This window comes from Vanacampus margaritifer, chromosome 4 (assembly GCF_051991255.1).
Source record: "Vanacampus margaritifer isolate UIUO_Vmar chromosome 4, RoL_Vmar_1.0, whole genome shotgun sequence".
Lineage (NCBI taxonomy): Eukaryota > Metazoa > Chordata > Actinopteri > Syngnathiformes > Syngnathidae > Vanacampus > Vanacampus margaritifer.
Window position 1 is genome coordinate 4,192,423 of NC_135435.1, and position 17,528 is coordinate 4,209,950.

General features: G+C 43.5%; 1 protein-coding gene across 5 annotated transcripts in view; it reads left to right on the top strand.

The window, feature by feature from the left end:
- The window catches only part of LOC144050774 (SH3 and multiple ankyrin repeat domains protein 2-like), a 280,805-nt gene that overhangs the window by 62,487 nt on the left and 200,790 nt on the right, over positions 1-17,528 (top strand). For all 5 annotated transcript variants that reach the window (XM_077564353.1, XM_077564354.1, XM_077564355.1 and 2 more), the window contains exons 3-4: positions 15,690-15,893; positions 16,773-16,844. In XM_077564353.1, the coding sequence (XP_077420479.1) occupies positions 15,690-15,893; positions 16,773-16,844 (276 nt within the window). The remainder of the gene's footprint in view (positions 1-15,689; positions 15,894-16,772; positions 16,845-17,528) is intronic.

Here is a 17,528-nt window from a genome sequence, read left to right on the forward strand (position 1 = left end):
AGTTCAGGGTGTAACCCGCCTACTGCCCGAAGCCAGCTGGGATAGGCTCCAGCGCCCCTCGCGACCCTTGTGAGGAAAAGTGGTTAAGAAAATGGATGGATGGATATTATTATTTATTTTAATTTTTTGGGTTTGTGAAAGTAATTTTGTTGCCTTTCAAAACAAAAATTCTGCAACAAAATTTACATAAAACAAATGATTATTATTACGCGATCATTGGGTGACGTCATACTACGAGACGCGCCCTCATTCTGCCAGGTCGCTCGCCACTACACCGCCGGTCGGTAAATTCGTCGCTACGTTTTTATTTACGTAGTCTCACTCACAGTAAACAAAAGCAAAGGTCAAAGTTTTTTACATTATCTGCAAGTTAAAAATATGATAAAGAAACAAATTCCAACACTTCAGGGTACGCTCCAACCGCCTGGCTTAGCTAAAGATATTACCAAGCTTTCTTCGACAACAACAAAAAAACTTTCAAAAATATATAAGTTACTTTCATATACGGATAAAATGTCTTTACCCATCTTAAAATGGGAGACAGACTTGTCTATAGCTCCGGAATCTGACTTTTGGATTCAAGTTTGTGAAAATGCATTTAAAATGACAAAACACACAAATTTACAACTTATCCAATACAAAATTATCCATAGAACATACAGTACATTACTCAATATATGATGAAGAAAATGGGGCTCTCCGACTCCGACATTTATCTCCAGTGTTTACAAAACACTACAGACACTTATTTTCATGCTTTATGGTTATGCACTCCGGTTATGTATTTCTGGACTAAAGTCTTAGAAAAACTTTCCGCTATCTTGGACTATAGGATACCTTTATCTCCAAACTGTTTGCTAGGTGACCTAACAACAACTGACCTACCACATGAACAATTTCAATCTACACTTGTAGCCCTTACTATCGCTAAAAAAACAATTCTTGTTAACTGGAAAAATAAACAAACTCTGAATATCGACCAATGGTCTAACCTCCTCATAAATCACATTTTAATGGAAAAAATATCGGCCTCAAATAAAAAACAAATATCAAAATTCATAGAAATATGGTCTACGTATATAGAATATTTTAACCTAATTCTGGTTATTTAATTCTGCCTGTTAGCGAGAGCCACCACATCGTGATAACTTACATTGATGTTTCTGCATTTGACAGTTTGTAACTAATGGTTGTATTTTTATAGTCAGGAACCCAGTTGCTGCCAACAGGATCGAGCAGATTCACCTCCAATGGGCACTAAGGGCTAATATTCGGATTCACTGCATGCCAGGGGACTAACTCTACGGGTGCTGTCCCCCCTGGCTGGGCGTGGGCGGGTCTGCCCCTCTGTTGGCTGCTGGGTGGCGGCTGCGTCTTGGTCGTTCCCTGGGTCTCGTGGGGGGTGCTGTTTTGCGGGGCTCTCCCTGGTGTTCGGGGCGGCGCCTTCCCGGCGCGGTCCGTCGCTCTGGGCCCGGCGACGCGGGTCGGGGCCTGTGGGCCGCCGGGGTGCCCCGTGGTTCCCTCTCCCCTCCCCCTTCCTCCCCCTTGCTTCCTCTCCCTCTTCGCCTCTCCCCGCCCGTCCTCCACCTCCCTGTCCCTTCTCCCTCGTCGCCCTTCCTCCTCCTCTCCCTCTCTCTCTGCGGCCCTGCCGCTGCCTCCTGCCCTTCCTGTCGTCTCCTTCCCCCGTCCCCTCCCCCTCCCCTGTCCGCCCTCCTCCCCCTCCCCTAGGCCGGGGGTTCCATCCGTGGCCCGGGTCTCGGCGCTCCGGGGGCCGGGGGAGTGGGCGGGATTGGTGTTGTGCCCGCCCCGCTCCGGTGGGCCTCCGGGCACTTCGGGCGGGCCCCGGTATCCGGGGGGCGAGCCCCGCCGGGGTCCCGGTGGGGTGGGTGGGGGTTTGGTGGGCGGGTGCGCCTCCCCCCCCCCCGCCCGGTTGGGGGGGGCCCAGCTGGTCGCTCCTCTTAACTCACTGCACTAGTTTTGCACAATACTGTACATTTTAGGGCACATAACACACTTTGGGGGAGAGTGGGGTGGGGTGGAGACACCGTCTCCGCCCTGCAGCTCCCCTCCAAATTTTAATGCACCACACAACTGGGGGGGGCGGGGCATCGGTTGGGGCAGACCGCAGTATGGAGCAGTGCTGCGGTCGCCTGTCCTTGGGTGCTGGGGTGGGGAGGGTGTCTGGGGATTTGGGGACCTGGGGGCGGTTGGGGCTGGGTTGGGGTGGGTGGCGGGGGTGGGGGGGGATGGGGGGTCGTGGGGGGAGCGGGGGTTGTGGGCCGGTGGGGTGCCTGGTGGGCCTGCAGTGCCCCGTCCTGCTGCGTTGGGTTGGGGGCGCGGGCCGCGTTGGGGTGGGGGGCGCTCCGGCTCCGGGGTTTACTCTCCGGCCGGTGGGGGTCGTCCTTTGGCCCTGAGGTGTTGCGCTTGCTCTGTCCTGGCGGGGGTCGACGGCTCCCCTCTTTGGTGGAGATTTTCATGCATGCTAGATCCACCACACCAGCATCTATCGAGACTCAGACACAATTTGTTTCTCCCTCAGGTCATTGATTCGGTGGAGGCTGGTGTCTGTGGATCTCACTCTGCTTCGTCTGTCCTTTCTACCTTTCCTCAGTTTCTCCTTTGGGCCCTTGAGGTTTCCCTGATTTGTTGGAGTTTAGATGTCTCTGGGGTTGGTGAAGGTTAGTGGCCCGGTGGGTGGTGTCTGGTCGGTGCTGGGCTTCGCTTTTCTTTCTTTTCTTTGGTCCCTCTTCGGGTCTCCTGGCGGCCCCACAACTCTGGCTGGATTTTGAAGTGTTCGGTTTAGGTGAACGGTATGGGAATTCTTATTTTTTTTTCCTTTTTCACGCACGCACGCACGCACGCACACACACACGCACGCATACACACACGCACAAACACACATACCAAAAAAAAAAAAGGGAGAACAATGATGATGACATGTCAAATGATCAATACTGAGATCTCCCAAAAAAAAAAGAAAAAAAAAAGCAAAGGTCAAAGAATGCCGAAAACTCAAGCAAAACAAATGCATTATTTGATAGACCTTGTAGATATTATATTATTATATTATCACAGAGCATACTGCGTGCCAGCCTAGCTTCAGTTGAAATGCAGTGACACAAGTTGTAATCAGCCTATCAACTACAATGAAGTCTGACATTTGGGCGTAGTTGGCTCTGAGGACGCAAGATGTCTCCCTCAGTTTGATAAAGATCATGATGATCCTTCCCATCCACTTTCGCCACGGTAAAAATCTCCTTCGGTAAAACTAACGTTCATCTTCCATTAGGAATTGTTGCTATCTGCTAATCATGTAGACACTAGAGTTATAAGTTTTGTTATACTTTTACAAGGGCTGGCAAGCGTTAGGGGCACGTAGCTCTGGCGTTAGCATCTCGAGCAGCACGGGTCTAACCGCGCTGTAAAAAATGAGGTAGCGAACAGCACAAAGACTTACAGCACTGTAAAAAAGTATGCATCTGCCCAATGTGAAAAATACAAGTAACGACTTTCAGTACAGGTTTGTAACTTTAAGATTAGATATACAAGTCTTGTAGCATGTACTCAATGATGGCTGAATTGAAATATACAGTACTTTAAAATATATGTGGAAATCACTACATGATCTTTGTTTTTATTTTAACCAACAGCTCGTTTTTGGGGGTTTGCAGTCAGATTGAGGTCCTAATAAGAAACAAGTAGTAGTGCTTTCAGAAATTAGGGGGACAATGAAGAACCAAAAAAACAACAACAATCACAGCATTCTATCAAAAACAATGTAGCTTGCTGAGATGTGGCAGTTAATTGTTGAGTACAGTCCCAAGAATAAAATATTAACATCCAGACCTGCCGAAAAATAATAAAATAAAAGGGATTGACCCCCCCTCCAAGCATGGTGGCTCTGTGGTGACATGGGTTTAAACCATAAATGGGTGGACAGTGCAGGCACGTTATCATGTGCCCTTTTTTTGTTTTTGTTTTTCACTTGCCCCTCCAAAGATCACTGCATGCCCCTGACAATATGTAAAGTTATTGCACAAAAGAGAGAGCATGTGCTATGTGATTGATCAAATCTGAGATGAAATGATGACTGATTTTAATTTTTTTTTTATTTTTTTTTATTTTTTCGTTTTTCTTGGGAGAGCTCAATATTGATCATTTGACATGTCATCATCATTGTTCTCCCTTTTTTTTTTTTTTGTATGTGGATGTGTGTTTGTGCGTGTGTGTGTGCGTGTGTGCGTGGGTGTAAAAAAAAAAAATCCCATACCGTCCACCTAAACCGAACACTTCAAAGTCCAGCCAGAGTCGTGGGGCCGCCAGGAGACCCGAAGAGGGACCAAAGAAAAGAAAGAAAAGCGAAGCCCAGCACCGACCAGACACCACCCACCGGGCCACTAACCAGAATCGTTCACCAACCCCAGAGACATCTAAATTCCAACAAATCAGGGAGACCTCAAGGGCCCAAAGGAGAAACTGAGGAAAGGTAGAAAGGACAGACGAAGCAGAGTGAGATCCACAGACACCAGCCTCCACCGATTCAATGACCTGAGGGAGAAACAGATTGTGTCTGAGTTTCGATAGATGCTGGTGTGGTGGATCTGGCATGCATGAAAATCTCCACCAAAGAGGGGAGCCGTCGACCCCCACCAGGACAGAGCAAGCGCAACACCTCAGGGCCCCCCAGGCCGCGGCAGCGCCAAAGGACGACCCCCGGGCCCCGCAGGGGCCACCGGCCGGAGAGCAAACCCAGGAGCAGGAGCGCCCCCCACCCCAACGCGGCCCACGCCCCCAACCCAACGCAGCAGGATGGGGCACTGCAGGCCCACCAGGCACCCCACCGGCCCACCACCCCGCTCCCCCCACGACCCCCCCGCCCCCCATCCACCCCCGCCATCCACCCCAACCCAGCCCCAACCCAGCCCCAACCGCCCCCAGGTCCCCAAATCCCCAGACAAAATTGGGGGCAGGTGAACCGGAGCAGAGGGAAATGATATCCCCATGCTCCGATCCACCCGCCTCCCAGGCATGTCAATGAGCGTATGTGGTGCATTAAAATAAATTAATGGGGGGGGGCTGCAGCACTGCTCCATACTGCGGCCTGCCCCAACCGATGCCCCACCAAACCCCCAACCACCCCACCGGGACCCCGGCTCGCCCCCCGGATACTGGGGCCCGCCCGAAGTGCCCGGAGGCCCACCGGAGCGGGGCGGGCACAACACCAATCCCGCCCACCCTCCCGGCCCCCGGAGCGCCGAGACCCGGGCCACGGATGGAACCCCCGGCCCAGGGGAGGGGAAGGAGGGCGGACAGGAGAGGGGGAGGGGACGGGGGAAGGAGACGAAAGGAAGGGCAGGAGGCAGCGGCAGGGCAGCAGAGAGAGGGGGAGAGGAGGAGGAAGGCGACGAGGGAGAAGGGACAGGGAGGCGGAGGACGGACGGGGAGAGGCGAAGAGGGAGAGGAAGCAAGGGGGAGGAAGGGGGAGGGGAGAGGGAACCACGAGCTACCCCGGCGGCCCACAGGCCCCGAACCGCGTCGCCGGGCCCAGAGCGACGGACCGCGCCGGGGCGGCGCCGCCCCGAACACCAGGGAGAGCCCCGCAACACAGCACCCCCCACGAGACCCAGGGAACGACCAAGACGCAGCCGCCACCCAGCAGCCAACAGAGGGGCAGACCCGCCCACGCCCAGCCAGAGGGGGACAGCACCTGTAGAGTTAGTCCCCTGGCATGCAGTGAATCTGAATATTAGCCCTTAGTGCCCATTGGAGATGAATCTGCTCGATCCTGTTGGCAGCAACTGGGTTCCTGACTATAAAAATACAACCATTAGTTACAAACTGCCAAATGCAGAGACATCAATGTAAGTTATCACGATGTGGTGGCTCTCGCTAACAGGCAGAATTAAATAACCAGAATAAGTTTAAAATATTCTATATACGTAGACCATATTTCTATGCATTTTGATATTTGGTTTTTATTTGAGGCCGATATTTTTTCCATTAAAATGTGATTTATGAGGAGGTTAGACCATTGGTCGATATTCAGAGTTTGTTTATTTTTCCAGTTAACAAGAATTGTTTTTTTTGCGATAGTAAGGGCTACAAGTGTAGATTGAAATTGTTTATGTGGTAAGTCAGTTGTTGTTAGGTCACCTAGCAAACACAAGTTTGGAGATAAAGGTATCCTACAGTCCAAAATAGCGGAAAGTTTTTCTAAGACTTTAGTCCAGAAATGCATAACCGGAGTGCATAACCATAAAGCATGAAAATAAGTGTCTGTAGTGTTTTGTAAACACTGGAGACAAATGTCGGAGTCGTAGAGTCCCATTTTCTTCATCATATATTGAGTAATGTATGTTCTATGGATAATTTTATATTGGATAAGTTGTAAATTTGTGTGTTTTGTCATTTTAAATGCATTTTCAAACTTGAATGCAAAAGTCAGATTCCGGAGCTATAGACAAGTCTGTCTCCCATTTTAAGATGGGTAAAGACATTTTATCCGTATATGAAAGTAACTTATATATTTTTGAAAGTTTTTTTGTTGTTGTCGGAGAAAGCTTGGTAATATCTTTAGCTAAAACAGGCGGTTGGAGCGTACCCTGAAGTGTTGGAATTTGTTTCTTTGTCATATTTTTAACTTGCAGATAATGTAAAAAATTTCCGTTTGTTATTTTGTATTTTTGGAGCAAGGATGTATATGATATAAACATATTATCTGAGAAGAGATGGTGGAGATGTGTAATTCCTTTCTGCTCCCACACACCTAAATAAAATGATTGGTTGTTAATTCGAAAGTCGGGGTTATGCCATAAGGGAGAAAGCCCACAGAGCTCCACTTGGGCTTTTGTAATTTCTAATGCCTTCCACCAAGCAGTCAGGGTGGCGGAAATCATTGGGTTTTTAATACAATTATGTCGCTTAATTGATGTTGTAATAAAGAGTAAATCTAGAAGTCTGAGGTTATTACAATCCTTCTGTTATAGTTCCAGCCAACAGTTAGTATCTCTGTTGGGTTGTGCCCATAGAACGATATATTGTAGCTGTTTGGCTATATAGTAGTACATAAAATTTGGTGCTTCTAGACCACCTTTGGATTTACTTTTCTGAAGAGTAGATAGACTAATCTTTGCTTTTTTTTTTTTATTCCTATTCCTTATTTTTATTCATTGAGAAAAAATAGTTTATTTTAGATAAAACTTTCATTTTAATGGTGGCTATTCGTCCTATTAAAGAAATAGGAAGATTATTCCAGCGTTCCAAGTCACTATGAATGTTATCCAGAAGTGGAGAAAAGTTTAAATGAATTAAATCAGTTAATTTAGGTGAGATTTTTATGCCTAAGTATTTTAAATTAATTATAGGAAATGAGTAGTGTGGGTCCTGGCTTGCAGGGTTCCATGAATTTTCTGTAATAGGTAGAAGTGTTGATTTTGTCCAGTTAATAGAATAATCTGATAACTGTGAGAATTTAGTTATTAAGTTAAATACTTCCCCTAACGAAATCGCCGGGTTTTCTAAATAAAGTAAAATATCATTGGCATATAGATTAATTTTATGTTCTGTTACCCCAGAGTGAATTCCTTGAATCCTTCTTTCCTGGCGTATGGCTATTGCAAGTGGCTCAATAAATATTGCAAATAATAAAGGGGATAGTGGGCATCCCTGTCTTGTGCCTCTCTGTAAAATAAAGCTCTGAGATATAATCCCATTAGTAGTAACTGTAGCTTTAGGAGAATCATATAATACTGACACCCAGTGGATAAATGATTTCCCAAAGACAAATTTATTTAAAACAGCAAAGAGGAAGGACCAGTTAACTTTGTCGAAAGCTTTTTCTGCATCCAACGATATAATAACTGCCTTCTTATCATGCCGCTGTGACATGCTAATAAGGTTAAAGAGCCTCCTAATATTATTAGTAGAGTGACGATCTTTAATAAAGCCTGTTTGGTCGCTATGAATAATTGTCGAGATTACTGTTTCTAGTCTAGATGTGAAAGCCTTAGTAATAATTTTAGTATCAGTGTTAATTAGTGAAATCGGACGGTAACTTGATGGAAGGGTGGGGTCTTTTTCTGGCTTTAATAAAAGTTTAATTGCTGCTGTATTCATGTGTGGACGTATGTAACCATTAGTTTTAATTTCTGTTACTACTCTTAAGAATAGCGGAGCAAGCATTAACCAGTAGTGCTTAAAAAATATAGCTGGATAACCATCTGGGCCAGGTGCCTTGCCATTAGGCATACTATCTAGAGCACTGTACAACTCGTTTATAGTAAGTGGCGCCTCTAACATATCTTTATATTCAGTAGTTAACTGAGGCATATTTAAGTTACTGAGGAATGCCTCAATATGCTCAGGGTTAGGCTTGTTAGTTTCTGAGTATAGGTTGCGATAATAGTCATAAAAATTTTGATTAATTTCTTCTGGTGACTGTGTACATTCACCAGTTGTCCCTTTGATAGCCGTTATAAGAAATTTTTCCCGATTGCGTTGAAGTTGGTTTGCAAGAAATTTACCTGATTTGTTATTATATTCAAAGTTGTTGTATCTCAATTGTTGTATTATAAACTCTGTCTTTTTAGTTAGCATATCGTCTAACTGTATTTTTGTATTTTGTAAGTCAGTCCATATTTGGTCATTTGGGTTTATTACGTACTCATCCGTCAGTTGTTTAATTTTATCTTCCAAGTCATTTTCTAATTTTTGATCCTGTTTCTTTTTATAAGATGAATATGATATAATTTTACCTCTAATTACTGCTTTCCCAGCTTCCCAGAGAAGAGATGGCGATAGGCCTGGAGAGTCATTTATTTCCAAAAAGTCTGCCCACTCTTTCCTTATAATTTTATCAAACTCTGCATCGTTTAGCAGTGAGATGTTGAAACGCCATGTTGATGGTGGTTTAAAGGTATAATCAACTTGTAGGGAAAGGGAGACTGGTGCATGGTCGCTAATAATAATAGGATGTATTTTTGTAACAGTTTTATCAGCAATAGAGTTATTTGTAAGAAAATAATAAATTCTTGAAAAGGACCTGTGCACAGCGGAAAAGAAAGTAAATTCCTTCTTATTTGGGTTTTTAAGTCTCCAGCTGTCGACGAGGCCAAAATCATCCATATATTCCCCTATTACTTTAGTAGATTGTAATCGCCTACATGTTGTGTTATTAGAACGGTCTATCAATGGATTTAAGACTGTGTTAAAGTCTCCTCCAATAATAATAGTAGAGTTCTTTGCTAAATCGAATAGCTGAGAGAAAAATTCATGGAAAAAGGCCGGATCATCATTATTAGGGGCATATAAATTGCCAAATGTATATATTTTATTAAATATAGTTACCTGAATAATAATGTATCGGCCCTCTGGGTCTGTTATTGTATTATTTAGAGTAAAGAGTAAATTCTTATGTATGAGTATACAGACTCCTCTTTGTCTGCTGTTATAAGGGGCAGAGTATGCTTGGCTAAAATTCTTATCAATAAGTAATTTTTCTTCAGATTTTTGTAGGTGGGTTTCTTGCAGGAGGCAAATATCTGCTTTTAATTTTAATAGATGGTCTAAAGTTTTTATTTTTTGCCTGTGAGCGAGCGCCACAAACATTCCAGGAAACCAGAACTAATTTATGCATACAAAAATATATGCTCAGTCCTGTGTATATATCTGCATAGGCCATTTGTCAATACTGGCATGTTATAGGATAGAATCAAAGTAGTTAGGTGATTTATATAATTTGTGTAAAATATGAGGAAATGTGTAAGTAAATATAACAGTGAAAAAACGGGTAGGAGGGTGAAAGTGAAGGAAGTTAGTGGGGAATTAAACAACATTAAAATACACCAGTAACTGGTAACCCAAGCCAAATTTTTTGTTTAAATATACTTTAGATATAGTTATGTATTATTATTATATTTATAATACAGCCTAAACATAATGAGTATTTATATTTTAGATTTTATAACCACATATACAGTATATGTATACATCTAATAATCAAACAAAGTTTAGTTCCATCAATGTCAATTTGAACAGCCAGGGGGTGGAGTTGGGGTTCCGGAATAGTTGGCCATCGATGTATAGTTTATCAACGACCATCATAGTCCGTTTACCCTCCTGGCTATTTTGTTTCATTATAGATGAAAATTATAATTTTAATTAATGATAATAAATGCAATGATAATAAAAAAATTGCATAATTTGTTTTCGGTGTTTCGGTTTTCGGCCAAGCATTTCTCATTTTCGGTTTTCAGTTTCGGCCAAAAAATTTCATTTTGGTGCATCCCTACTTACAATAATACTGTTGTATATGTTTTAGGAGCAAAACATTGTATGATTTGTTGTTAATAAATACTTGGACCGCCAGTGCTGCTGCATTTTAATGTTGGTTATCATGTTGTTACACTTGGAGTGCTAAATATTTGTTTTTATGGTAGGCTACTTGGTGTAAAAACTGCCTTAGCAGTTGTTTTTATGTCTGTATCCAAGGTGGACTGAGAAAAGAATGAAGGCTTGAAGGTGTTACTGGTAGGGATGTCCCAATCTCGAGATCGGAAATCGGATCTGTTCACGTGATCCTGTATCCAGCGTAAAAGAGCGGACATCTAAACTTTTAAAGGTCACAAAGCTACAAAATAATCCAAATATGCAAATACCTTAATTATGTTACTTTTCCCTTTTCTTATTTCCATTTCATTTATTTAGTAGTGTAGTTAGTGACAGTAACAGAGCCGCAGGCACGCACACCCACGGTACAGATAGACAAAACTCACACCTACTTACACTTGTCTTGGGAATGTTGGGGGAATTTGGTGAACCCATAAAAAAAATCTCACAAGGAGAACATAAAAACTCCACATAGGAAGTCCGGAGCCCGCATTTGAACCCACAACCTCTGCACTGTGAGGGGGATGTGCCAACCAGTTACCACCATGCCGCCTGGAGAATTTTACAAGCTGCTATTGCAACAAAACAATCCTGCTATTTATAACAAGCATCAAACGTCCATTCTGTGATTTAAATGAATATTTTCCATGTTTTTGTTTTGTTTTGTTTTTTTTGGTCAAGTGTAGGACACTGAAAGATCATTACGCTTCTTATGAATGTTTGTCAAATTGCACTCTGACCTAAGTTGGACGCTGTAGCCTTGTAGAATTGTAGCAAAAAGTCAAGGGTGGCACTGGAGTTACACTTCTACAAGACCACAGCAAACTTGCTGTGTACACTGTATACTGTAAGTACCTAAACGGCCCAGGCAGTGATGTAGTTGGGCAACCAGTCGGCAGTCACATTATGTCCACACCAATTACTTGTGTTCCTATTTTATGATTTAATTATAGTCGACAGTAATTATTCAGATTTGAAGGTGAACCTTGTAATGTTAAATTTAAAAGTTATTGGTGAAGTAGCAGTAACAATTGTGGGATGCCTAACTGAATTTTATTGTTCCTGTGATGGTGACAATGCATTTCTATTCTATTCGCTGCTTTTCTAAGTTCTTATTATTTCACACCTGCTGTGAGGATTTCGGGGGGTAAAGTTCATATACTGCTTATCCCTACAGACTTTATCACTGATTGGGGTTGCTATCACCCTGAGCAGCACATCCAGCTGTAAAGACTCATTTTCAGTCAAAATGCCACAGTGAACCTGTCATAATCATTTCATATTTGAAGGAAGGCCAGAAAACCTGAATAGATTTTTTTAATGGAGCCCACTAAGACTAGGGGAACCAGAGCCAAGCAATTAGTGTTGAATTCCAGTCACAATGAGCAGAGTGGCCCTGTTGGCATGCAGTATGCAGTACCGTGACTCAGAACAATAAAAAAGCTCAACAATGTTGAATTACTTCCATCCATTCTCTCTTCCGCACTTAAGCCTGTTAAGGGTCACAGGGAGTTACAGCCTATACCAGCAGACTTCAGGTGAAAGTCAGACTACACTCAATTGGTCACCAGTCAATCACAGGGCACATTTTGAGACAGACTGACTTTCACACTCATATTCACATCATCAGTGAGTGGGACTTGAACTCAGCAAGTCAGCATGCCTGCATGGAACTCAGGCAAGTGAATCACCACACCATCCGTGATGCCACATTGTCCATATATATGGCATAGGGTTTTTGTTTTAGAACAACTGAATTTCATCTATTTTATTTGGCTTATATAATAATAATAATAATAATAATGCATTTTACTTGTAATGCCCTTTACATCGCAATATCTCAAAAGGCTACAAGTAGAGAAGAAAACGGCATGCATTTTTTTTAGTTATAAAAAAAAACAACTAAGAGGGGGGACCATAGGTTCTGCTAAAAATAAATGTCTTAAGAGTTCTTTTAAAACAGTCAATAGATTGTAGTGCCCTCAGTGTGTCAGGGAGGGCGTGCCACAGACGTGGGGCAGCAGCACAGAAGGTCCTATCTCCCATGGTCCTGAATTTAGTCCTGGGTTTGTGGAGGAGGTTTAAGTAGGTAGAACGGTGGGAATGTGTTGTGTTTTGTGGACTGAGGAGTTCTTTGTGGTAGAGGGGGGAATGACCATAGAGACATTGGTGTGTGAGCAGAGAAACCTTGTATTCAAACCTGGTGGAGACGAGAAGCCAGTGAAGTGAGCGGAGGATGGGGGTAATGTGCTCATATTTGCGTACTCTCATCAGGATCGTAGCTGCAGAGTTTTGGGTGTATTAGAGTCTCTGCAGGCTCTTGCTGGGGAGTGCATTGCAATAGTCCAGTCTGGTGGAAATAAGGTGTGGACCAGCTTCTCGGCATCTGAGAGGGAGAGGATTGGACGGAGTTTGGAAATGTTCCGGAGGTGATAAAAGGAGGTGTTGCAGAGGTGGTTGATGTGGGATTCAAAGGTGAACTGGGGGTCCATTTTCACTCCAAGATTAGTGACTGTGGATGAAAGAGGAATAATTGAACCAGAAAAGATGATGCTGGTTATGGGTGATGATTTGGTCTGGTGGAGTGCACACCAGGATGGCTTCGGTTTTGGAGCTGTTGAGTTGGAGAACGTTGTGCTCCATCCATATCTTTATCTCCTCCAGACAGGTGGTGGGTTGTGACGGGGATGACGGTGATGAAAAGGGTTGGGCTGCAGCAGTACCATTGACATAGAGCTGTGCGTTGTCGGTATAGCAATGGAATGAAAAACCATGACTGCTCATGACCTGGCCAAGTGGAATAAGGTAAAGAGTGAAGAGGATGGAACCGAGAACCGACCCCTGGGGAAAACCGCAAACCGACTGTGTGTAGGTTTGATCTAGAGTGGCCCAGGGATATGTATTCTGGATGATTTGTCAAGCATGACTGAAACCAGCTGAGGGCAGTGTCAGTGAGTCCAGAGGTGTGGTGGAGCCAGCCGGTTGAGTAGGAAGCCATGGTCGATGGTGTCAAAGGCAGCGGATAGGTACAGGAGGATGAGGAGAGAGGGAGAGCCAGCATCGGAGCATCGGATGACATGATGAGATCATTAGTGACTCTTACCAGTGCATCCTCTGTACTGTGGGCGAGGCGGAAACCAGACTGAAATTTTTCATAGAGGTTGTTCAGTTGTAAGTGTTTTTGAAGGTGGGTGGCGATTACTTTCTCAAGCACTTTAGAAATGAAGGGGAGATTAGAGACGCACCTGTAATTTGAGAGGACCTCTGGGTCAAGGGTATGGTTAATTGGACCGAACCAGTCATACAGGGACAGAACAGCTCATATAAATGCGCCCGATACCCCATACTACCGGAGGGATCTCTACAGAACTCCCCGAGGAACACGATCAAACAGTTTTTCCAAGTCTACAAAGCAAGTGTAGACTGGTTGGGTGAGCTCCTATGCACTCTCAAAGTCCTTGCTGAGGGTGTAGAGCTTCTCCAGTATTCCACAACCAGGATGAGAACTACACTGCTCCTCGTGAATCTGATATTTACCTTCCCGGCGGACACTGCTGTTCAGCACACCTGAATAGACCTGACCAGGGAGGCTGAGGAGTGTGATTCCTTGGTAAGTGGAACAAACCCTCCAGTCCCCTTCTTAAAAGGGAGATAACCACCCCAGTCTGCCATTCAAGAGGCAATATCCCTGATGTTCAAATGTTGTTGCAGAGGAGTGTCAACCAGGCCAGCCCTGCAAGATCCAGCACATTTAGGAACTCCAGGCGTATCTTATCTACTTCTATTGCCCTGCCACCAAAATGTTTCATCGCGGACCATCTTCTGCCTTAACAATGGAAGGGTGGAATATGGTCCACTCGTACTCAATGTCTCCTGCCTACCCTGGGATGTGGGACAATTTTGCTGGAGTTGAAACTCAGGTTAAAGTCATGGGGGCCACTCTTCCCACTCACTCCCGTCCAGCTCTTACTATCACTGCCGAGATAAGCATTGAAGTTCCCAGCACAAGCGGTCTCCAGCAACTCCTCCTAGGACTTTAAGAAAGGTGGGTATTCTGAATTGCTGTTTGCTTAGGCACAAACAACAGGCAGGAAAGGTGGAATGAACCTTAACATACCCATCACCATCTCCAAGTGGAAGATTCCAACCCCTTTCAAGAAGACTGTTACCGGAGCCGAAGCTGTGTGTAGAGGCAACCCGACTATATCTAGTCAAAACCTCTCGACTTCACACTCAAGCTCTCTCAAGAGATGTGATGTTCCACATCCCTAGAGCTAGCTTCTGTACCCAGGGATCGAATCGCCAAGGTGCCCACCTACTGCCACCCATTTCACACTGCACCTGTCCCCTTGGCCCCTGCCACAGGTGGTGAGCACGTAGAAAGGATGAACCCATGTTAACCCCATGGATGTAGGACCTGCCATCAGGTGCTTGACATCGATCCCCGAAACAAGCATCAGGGTGTGGGAAAACAAATTCATAAATATCAGTATCTTAAGTATCAGTCTCATAAGGGGTCTTTTCCGTGCTTTTTCTGGACCCTCACCCAGGACCTATGTGCCTTTCATGACCCTTTTTGGGACAGAAAGCCTCCAACAACCTAGGGGCATATTCTCCCGTTCGCGCCTAAATCAATTTCTTACCCGCCTTTCTTAAAACACTTTCAATTTGCGGCAATTCTCCCATCTTGGTTTTTGACACACCCACCTGCGTAACTGGTGAAAACTTGTACAGTCACCAAAGAGGTGCGACCCATTGAACTTTGAGGATGCCTGCAGTCCCGGATTGTGGCATTTTCCTGAGACGTGAATTACAGAGAGATCCATTTGGAATATATTTCCCATTTAAAACGTGAAGTTGACTTGCGTATGGAGCCGGTTAGAGTTAGAGAATAACTATGGTTTTGGGGATTTTGCTTTTCGCATGCTCTATATGTGACTTCCAGTGTAGTTCCACATGAATTACCATTCCCAACAATCTATTATGATAAATATTTTTATTTCAATGGAATTGACCAAGATTTGGACTTTTTATTTTAATTAGTCTAGTGTAAAAATGATCACTATATTTAGTTTAAATTCAGTGATAATCATTCATTTTGAACTGTATTGAGAAGCCATTTCAGATATTTACCAGAGAATTTGAGCATTGTGTCAAAATCTTCCAAAATCTAAACTTCAACAAATCTAAAGTCGCCGACAGGATTGCAATGATAACGGTTCAGAAGAAATTGTGTGGATTTTCTTATCTATGCCATTAATTTTTCTTGCATACTTTGCTGTCTCTCTCACTCCCAAAACCAGAAATGTATGCGGTTCAACCCTAATGCAACGGTCTGGCTTGCCAAACAGCGGATCCTGTGTACACTTAATCAGAGCCTGAAGGACGTGCTCAACTACGGCCTTTTCCAGCCTGCCATCAGTGGGAGAGATGGCAAGTTTCTGGACGAAGAACGTAACCTCCAAGAATACCCTCAACCAATCAGTAAAGGTGTTCCATGTTTGGAGGTACACATCCATTTAGATTTTTTTTTGTTGTTGTTGCTACAACAGTTAAATCAGTAAGCAGAAAATACACAATACGCATCATTTTAAATGTTTCAGACTACACATGTAACAAATGTTAATCAGGGTTTTGGCGGTCTTCAAGTGCCTCTAGTACGCAATTGGCACGCCTCACTTATAGGGAACAAAAGAAACTGCTGCAAATGGCCATGTTAGAAGTCAGCTGTGACCACTCCCACAGCAGTGCCGTGCTCGCTTTTGCAGATTTGCTAGCCTTAGCTCGTCTGTGGGTCTAACCTACATGGAAACAGAGCCCTTGGTGTGGTTTCCTGAATCATTAAATGGACACAAGTTGAAACACATTATACTGATGTATGACTCAGTTTTGTCATTTTGCTTAGTAGTGCATTACAGTGTTCCATTGCTGAAATCAACACTAAAATGAACTATTAAAAAAAAAAAACATGAGCCAGAACTGCAAGTTGTAACATTAGAATATTGCCACTTGCCACTGACAAGATCTCCTAAGTAAATGTATGTGTTGTTCAAATGTGAACGACGTGTATACACACCACTCACATGGATGAAAAAGTTGCTGACTTAAATTCAGCTTTCATTAAAAGTCTGACATTCTATATATTTATACATAACACGTCAGGTCAGACAAAAACTTTTGAAATGTTGTAACCCATGCATTGTTCCCATCAACCCCCCCCAGTTTTTTCTTTTTTGAGATAGCTCAGTATTGTTCATTCGGTAATCTTACCGATTGGACATGTCATTTTTTCATGTTTTAACTCTATTATAAATATCTTATTTTGCCTATTTTTCTTGTTAGATTTGTTATTTTATGTCTTATTTTTTTTGTCTTTGTCCTTTTAGTTTCGCTACAAGAGTCGAGTCTACAGGCAGCCCAATTTGGATGAGAAACAGATTGCCAAGCTTCATACGAAGGTAATAATTTGCCTACAACAGAAATAAGATATACAAAAAATAAAGTATAACTAGAGCTGCGGGCAGCTTTAAAGGGCCCTCGCAGCCCGGGCCACTTTGGGGTACTTGCACGTTGGGGTACTGGCATGTTTGGGTAGTGGCACATTCGAAGCAGAATTTATTTGAAAATGGCATAATAAACATTTACATATTATGGATTGTTTTTTTTGCCAGGTTTGATGAGTGTGCTAAGCTCAATGATGTTAAGACCCTCAAAATCAGCCTCTGTTTTATTTTTGGGCAATGAGTTGCCCCGATTTTGAAGAACATATATACCAATCATCGTTTTACTCATTGCATAATATTGCTTTTATTTTCCATACAGGACATAATAAATGAATAAATAAATAAAAAGTACATATGTTTGGATAGGTCTGATGCCACTAAAAAATGACAGTGGTCGAGAGTAAAAAAAATATTCATAAATGACTTAGTTATCACACTGGTAGCTGCTCGGGCCCTAATTATTACGTGATAGTATGAAGCATTAAGGTTAATGTTGTTTGCTTTTCACTGGTGAAATAAATGGCAAGATTTAAATGAACCATTTTGTTTGTAAAAGATTCCACGACTGAAGAGTAGGGTTTACACCTGTGCTCCTCCTGCAGGTTGGGATAGTATAAGTGTTGAGATCTATTCTGTTTA